General features: G+C 47.5%; 2 protein-coding genes across 2 annotated transcripts; one reads left to right on the top strand and one right to left on the bottom strand.

The window, feature by feature from the left end:
- Nucleotides 1–626: 626 nt before the first annotated feature.
- On the bottom strand, nt 627–3911 carry F5B22DRAFT_55790 (uncharacterized protein). The gene is made up of 3 exons (XM_047973011.1): nt 3717–3911; nt 2596–3582; nt 627–2542 (listed from the first exon to the last, which is right to left on the bottom strand). Exons 2-3 carry the CDS (start codon nt 3479–3481, stop codon nt 1368–1370), a joined length of 2061 nt encoding a protein of 686 aa, XP_047832914.1. The 5' UTR covers nt 3482–3582; nt 3717–3911; the 3' UTR covers nt 627–1367.
- Nucleotides 3912–4921: 1010 nt separating this feature from the next.
- On the top strand, nt 4922–7199 carry F5B22DRAFT_55662 (uncharacterized protein). The gene is made up of 3 exons (XM_047973000.1): nt 4922–5558; nt 5615–5775; nt 5925–7199. Exons 1-3 carry the CDS (start codon nt 5501–5503, stop codon nt 6594–6596), a joined length of 891 nt encoding a protein of 296 aa, XP_047832913.1. The 5' UTR covers nt 4922–5500; the 3' UTR covers nt 6597–7199.
- Nucleotides 7200–7656: the final 457 nt, after the last annotated feature.

The following is a 7656-nucleotide window of genomic DNA, read 5'->3' as shown; positions in this document are numbered from 1 at the left end:
TTTTTATTTTTTTTTTTTTTTTTTTTTATTTTTTATATTTTTTTTTTTTTTTTTTATTTTTTTTTTATTCCCCCCCCCCCCCCCCCCCCCCCCCACCTCTTTTATTTCTGTCTTTTTCTTAAGCTGTGCGTGCCTGGCTTGGTGAGTACTAGGTAGGTAGGTATATAGTAACTTCTGTAGGTGAAATGTATATATATGTATGTGCGTATGCATGTGTGTATGTATGTATATTATTAATATGTGAGGTGAGTGCGTGCATAGCACTGCCTTATTTCACGTGTGCTGAGTTTGTGAGTAGGAGGTAGGTATGTATGGAAGTGTAAATACTTGGACCTCTGCAGTAGCTTGGTAAGAGATACGTCACTGGCGGTGGGTTCGCCGATGTATTGCGTAAGTATATATGTATGTATGTATGTAACCTATTTACTTACCTATACTGTGTATATAGGTAGATAAATACCTACTTACTTAATCTAAATAGCTGCACTAATGTAGCCAGCCTTACCTCGTTTATTATAGGATGGGATATGTTAAAATAAAATGTAACAAAGAAGGCATGCATAGAGTAGACGTTTCCTTCCTAGGAGTTCAAAGCCTTCGTATATCCATCCGCATTTTCCTTTCTCTTACCACTTTTCATAAACAGTACCTAAGTAACAGCTAAATCGGCAAGTAACAACTAAATATTGTAAGTTAGTCACATAGCGCATCAAACGGTCGGTATTTAACTCCACATTTACCCTGCCCACTGGTATACTCTAATGTATTATGGTAAGTATCTATCTGCAGATCTATTACGTCATGTCACCTACTTATTCATCCTTATTCAAGCCCCTAGTGCAGGTTTACACGTCTTGCCCGAGCATATCCAGAAAATAAATACTTCAATTAAGTATTATAAATGAAAGCAAATATATCTACAATACCCCGAGATTAGACCATAAGGCATTCAAAAACATATGTTCATAAGGGAATTTTCATTATTAGACAAGAAAAAAAAAAAAGAGGCCGTAAAAATACATGAACTACTTAAGTTTCTGCCGCTTTACCTGCGTCTACTCGTTCCAAGCGAAAGGCCTCTCTCCCTGATCACCCCAGTGATTGAATAATTCGACGCCGTAACGTAATTAGAAACAACAGGATACTAATACCACACATTCATACTTACCGGCACCAACCTTCCAATCTCCATAGGCTGAGCAACGGCCCATTGAGCTACATACGAGGTGGCCGAACTTGCGCGCAGCGCCTAGCTAGAAGAGGCGTAAGCCTCATCCACTTGTTCCTTGTACTTATTTAGGATCGCCTTGCGATTAAGCTTCTGGGCGGCCGTTACAAGACCCTGTATCATGTTAGACGGCTGACAATTATTTCTCAAGTGGTGAGAGAAGGGTCAACATGTGACTTACGTTCTGTGGGGTCCATTCTTCATCGGATAATGCAACACCCTCGATAATTTCGATACCAGACAAACCACCAGCGCGTCCCGTATTCTGCAATTCTCTGAGCACAATGCTCTTCAACTTCTTGCTGTGAACCAACTCCTCCAAACTGCTGCCTTGAATGCCATTATCCGCCGCGAGCTTTTTCAAGCCTGGCTCAGCTGGGACAATGATGGCAATGGGCTTCGCCTTGTTCTCGTCTGCATAAACACAGATATTGCCGACCACGGTCGCGGATCGATACACAGACTCAAGCTTCTCCAGTGCGATATATTCACCGTTCAGCGTCTTGATTAGATTCTTCTTGCGATCGATAATCTTCAAATGGCCATCCTTATCCCACTCGCCGATGTCACCTGTCTTGAACCATCCATCGGATAAGTTCTCTTCAGTTTCTTTCGGGTTTTGGTAATACTCTTCTAAAACACTAGGCCCGCGGATCCAAATCTCACCCTGAGGGTTAGGCTTGTTTGTAGCGTAGTACCCGGCATCGGGAAAGTCCACAAGCTTGATCTCAATAGATCCGGGCATAGCACCAATGCTTTCTGAAGACCATTCCCAGGGATCCATCAGGGTACCCATGGCAGTAGTTTCGGTAAGACCGTAACCAATAATCATGGGTGCGATGGCCATCGAAATGAAGCGTTGCGTCTCCTTGGAAACGGGTCCGCCACCGTTCATGCAGAGTTTGAGGCGCCCTCCCGTGGCTTCCTTGATCTTCTTGAAAACAACGGAGTCAAGCAAGCCGGAGCCGGGAAGCCCCATGGACATGAGTCTACTCTTCAAGCCAAGAGCACCCCAGAACATGTTCTGAACGACAGGGCCACCAGCGTCTACCTTTGCAGTGATACCCTTCTTCACTGTCTCAAAGACTGCTGGCACACCAACAAGAACGGATGGTTTGAATTCACGGATATCACCCGCGCAGTTGCGAACGGAGTTATCGGATAGCGTCTTCGGGTTTCCGTAACCCATGGTTGCACCCCAGTAAAAGCACGCATTCTCGAACACAAGTTCTAGAATATGAGCCAAGGGAAGGTATGTTAGAAGACCATCACCTGGACCAATGTAAGGCTGAACAACTACACTGACACCGGCAACTGGGAAACAACGGTTAGTGTGGAACATTTGCACTAATAATGAGCCAACTCACCTGCAGCTACGAGGGCTTTGTGCTTCAGAGGAACACCTTTAGGTGTACCTGTCGACCCAGAGGTGTACATGATGCAACAGAGATCTTCCGGAGTAGGGGGGGTAGGCTCTGAGGGATTATCCCTGCCGAGTTTCTCAAGCTCCTTGGAGCTCATGACGGTGATGTGGCTGTAGGCACTCTTGAGGTTGTTAATGTGGTCTTGTTTCACCTGGTTTTGGCTGTTCCATATAACGTAGCGCACTTCCTTCGCCTCCTTCAGTACGTTGCCTAACGTTGGGATCAAATGAGGATCGAGGAAGACGGCCTTTGCACCTGTAGCTACCATAGAGTGCCGCAAACCCTCCTCACCTAGTGTGTCGTAGGCAGTGACAACGGACATGGACTGAGAGGCAGCAGCGTGGAACATGGTCAACCAGTTAGCACTAGTGGCAGCAAAGATATGGACTCTGTCGCCTTTGGCCATGCCCAGCTTCCTCAGACCAGAACCCACGTTGAGGCATAATTCTTCATAGTCGTTGAAGGTGATGTATTCATATGGACTCAGCTCAAAGTAGGTCCAAGCCTTGTCAACTTGCTGCTCCTTGCCGTCGACTATTTTCTTGACCTTCTTGGTCTCCTGGTGGGTACGGATGAGGCGCCGAGAGCCCATGCAGTTAGCGTTGCCATACTTCTCAACGCTGACACGCAAAAGTTCGTAAGCAGTGGAGATGTTGTCGGCGGGTTTCGTGATCAAGTCGGGGATGGCCAGAGGATGCCGTCGCGGCTTTGTCTCGCCTTTGACTTCGGGGGCGCCGGGGGATTCGACGGAGAAGGGGCCGCGCACCGATTTCTTGGGCTGCAGAGCGGCATCTTTGTGTTTAGACTCTTGCCAGTCGTGGTGTGGCATGGTGTTATTGTTATTGTTGTGGTGGTGATGGGATTAGGGCAGATTAAGGGAAGGGAATGATTATCGGAGGCGGGTGACGTAGAGAGCCTCTATGGTTATATCTTAAGATGTAGTTAGCGGAGGAGCTATCAAATGGAGCTACGGGCAGGGAATCTAGGTTAGGCAAGTAGCCAGTGGAGCAGAGCAGGGAACAGCTAGGCGAGTATAGGGGAAGAGAGAGATCAGCAAAACATACCTACGGATAACTAGAGATTTGATGCTGCTGTAGTGAGGATAACAAGCTGGTCAAAACGGCCTTAATGTCGATGATTAGAAGAGGGAGTACGTAGGGAAAAGGTAAAGTATGTAGGTAGGCAGATGGACAGGCAGACGGAAGGTGAGGTCAAGAGGGAGAGACGGATGGGATGGTTTTACAAGTCGCGGGCCATTGAGCAGACTGTTCAGCAGACCTGCCTGCCTAGGATCTAGCTAGCTACCTAGGTAGCTACCTACCTTATTTAATAGGTCGTCGTCACCAGTGTTGGGGGTTTGGTTGGCGGATTGCAGGCGCTAGGCGACGCAAGAGAGCTCCGGGAGAGGGAGATAGATGTGTGGTTAACTCTAGTGAGGCAAGAAGGTGGCCTTGGGTGGCCATCGAAGATGCTGGGCTGGGGCTGGGCGCCTCCGTCCCTTGTCCAGACCTCGTCAGTCAGTCCCAGACAAAGACCCCTGCCGGAGAACTGAGCTATCAAGAACCATATATCCCGACCCATGCGACCCATGACACCCCATGACGAAACTCTACATCTACCATATCTCGATGTACCTGTAAGTACAGCAGCTGGAGTACTGCCACATACACGTTGAGAGGTAGCCCTCTGGTGTCTCTGGTGCCTCTGTCTGCTCTGGTTTGACGATGGTTTGGCTCGATCAATTGCAGACGTGGTGGTATTGCTGCGGGGTTGGGGATAGACCCTCTTATCCTGTTTGGTGCAGAACTATACCATAAAAAGCAAGGTGTTCTCGGCATACTGGTTAAAGGTGATTACTTACCTAACAATTAAGTCCTTAGTAGGTAGCTGTCTGTGGCGTGCGTCACCATGGCCATCGGCGTCCAGTAAATGTATCACATCCACCATCACATCGGGGCTGATACTACGTTCATTACCTGCTGCTGATTTAAATGGCTGTCTGTCTAGATGATATGATGTAATACCTTACTACATGTTAACAGCTCTCGAGTGATGCGATATCCAATTTTAATGACATAAGAACTGATCGTTGCTTCATTGACGAGACTGAGTCTTGAACAGCTTAGGTAGGTACGATGTGGAGAAACAAAACAGAGAACAGACAGGCGGTATCGTGGCGCTCACCCGGAATACGCCACAAGACCCACCTACATACAGCACCGCACATTAAGCCAATCAGTTTCAGGTAGATCAATACTAAGAAACCATCCGTGTACTAGATAGCAAAAAGGGCATCACGACCTGACAAAGTGCCCAGAACTTTCAACACTCGCATGATCTCTAAGCCCTCTTAGTGTAACCAATTGAGAAACCACAGAGCTTGGCTTGTCTTGGTGTTGGAAAGCTGATGAGATTCTGCTGAGAACCGAAAAAAATAAGTTCAATAGGTGATGCCTCCGGTGTCCTATTTGATTAGACACTAGGTAGGCATATTCCTTGGCCGAGGCCCTCACCTTGAATCGAATACCCTATGGTTTCGTCCTTTGGCTTGAAATCACTATAAGCGAAAAGAGAAGAGACGCCAGAAGCAGTCAACCCCATTTATTGATTGGGGAGTATTCCTGCCAATAAGCTGTTGCGGCTAGGATTATGCCCACGGGATACTTCCACAACAACACAGACGCAATACGTGGCCTCGAGAAAGATCGCCGTCGATTCTGTGTCACATTATCGGCGCCATAAATCGCGTCATCTTATCGTTTCCGATCAATCATTACTGGGATCGCGAATTTAAGTTCTACCGGACCATTCAACCGCAATCATCCCGCTATCCTATAATTCGTCCGACATGGATCCCGGGAACCTGTTCCGCCTCCTCGGACCTGAGATTCAGGATCCAGAAGAAGGCATGTGAAAGCGCTCAGTAAGTGTAGCCAGGCATAGCTGACTATTTGCCTATCAGAAACTTTCTTGCTCTTCTCCCAGGAGATCCCCTCGCAGAATCTTGGGTTTGTGGATTCTCAAGCTACAACCATCGATCTGACCATCAGTGGAAAAGATTATATAATACACCAATCACCGACGATTCTAAATCGCCCAGGTAGCACGACGGGGGCTGTCATTGTAAGTTCTCATAGGTTGTTTGTTTTGCCTATTTTCCGAATTAATATACCTCCATTGCGCATTGGACATTTATTCTTGTAATGATTCTGCGTTTGTATATTCTAACAACTGCCTTGTGAGCGTTTCCTGTTAACTTACACTTACGGTAGTGGAAAATCACTCCGCTAGTAGCTTCATGGCTGAGCTCACCCGAGAATCTCCTTTGGAAAACGGGAGCGCTCTCGTCTTCAAGCAGCGTGCTTGAGTTGGGATGTGGAATTTCCGGCCTTGTCGGCTTGGCCGTCTCTCCTCTGGTATCCCGCTACGTGCTCACAGACCAGACATATGTAGCCAGGCTCGTGGAGAAGAATCTCGAAGAAAACATCCTTGTCCAACAGAGAGCATCATCTCAGAAACGCAAGGGAAAGCCGTCGTCTGCCGCTGCCAATCCCATAAAATTACACTTCACGCCCCTGGATTGGGAGCTAGATGAAGTAACACGCTCTCTCACGGGATCGCCTGATGTCGCCAGCTTTGACGCGGTCATCGCCTGCGATTGCATCTATAACGACACGCTCATCGAGCCTCTCGTTCAAACGTGCGCCGACGCCTGCGGTCTGCGACAGAGAGTAGACCAGGAGACTGGTGAGACAGCGCCACCATCCCTTTGTATCGTTGCACAGCAACTTCGGGATCCGGAAATATTCGAAGGTTGGATCAAGGCGTTCGCCAAACGCTTCCGCGTCTGGCGGGTGCCAGAAGAAATGCTCTCAAAGGAACTGCGTGCGAACACAGGATTCGTGGTGCATGTTGGGATCTTGAGAGTTGCAGGTGTGCCGTGAGTGTGTTCAAGTGAGATACGTGAACAAGTCAAATACACCACGAAGAAAGCCGGTGTCAGGTTCTGTTTATCGCGCTGAGGCTGCTGTTCAGATTGGCTGCCGAGCAGAAGTCATAATCGAGACTAGGTAAAAAGCACCAAACATAACAAGTCTCCTCTAGGCAAAAGTAGAAGCCCGGATCAAGACATCTCATCCAGCTCGGGGTTATCAGATGCCATGACACAACACATATACTCCGTACCGCTTCAGCGGGCCATATGAATGCACTCGAAACGTCGGACAACACAGTAGTATAAATCCAACTGGGCACGGCATATGCTCCTGAAAGCAAGGTGCCATTAAAGCAAAGCAAACAAGCAAGTCATTCAGGAAATGCACACGAGTCCAACGGACAGTCCAGAGTTCATTCCCCACGCTATTAACGCTTAGCAACTACACGCAGAAACCTGAATTCAATATAAATACACGTCATAACGAGCATAGAGTTAGAGGGAGCTACCCTTGCACTATCCACGCAATTGAATATACTTAACGTCGAGCAGAGTATAAACAATGTCATGTCATTTCATCTCAGCTCAGCTCACATTGACACCTGCGGTCTGAATAGTACTCCAGAAGACCGAATTTCCATCTCTCGATCTCGTATCCCAGTAGGTAGTAGTAAAAGTGAACGAGTAACCGAGCACAACGGAATTACATAACAGATCCCTAGACACTGCAGACACCTTAGAAACATCAGATAATCTTCTCGTCAACAAGAGAGAGCTCGTGCAACACACCCATCACCTTTAATTTAGCCAAGAATGCCGGAATGGCAGACACGCAAGTAGCTTATTCATTGCCGCACACACACACACACCACTTGAACAGCCACAAGTAGCAAAGCGTAACAGCACATTCGGGCACCAAAAGGCGTGAATAATATTTATTTCCTCAATAGGCAAACACACCTAACTCCATGTATTATCCATCCTGTCCCATCCGTGCGTATCCACCTATAAGAAGCCCCGAAACGCCATGCCAAACTGAAACCAGATCCTGAGGGTTTATGTGTGAGTTA

This window comes from Xylaria bambusicola (genome assembly GCF_022495145.1).
Source record: "Xylaria bambusicola strain CBS 139988 unplaced genomic scaffold F5B22scaffold_11, whole genome shotgun sequence".
In the NCBI taxonomy this organism is placed as follows: Eukaryota; Fungi; Ascomycota; class Sordariomycetes; order Xylariales; family Xylariaceae; genus Xylaria; species Xylaria bambusicola.
The sequence above is the reverse complement of the archived record's forward strand: the minus strand, read 5'-3'. Positions and strand labels throughout refer to the sequence as shown.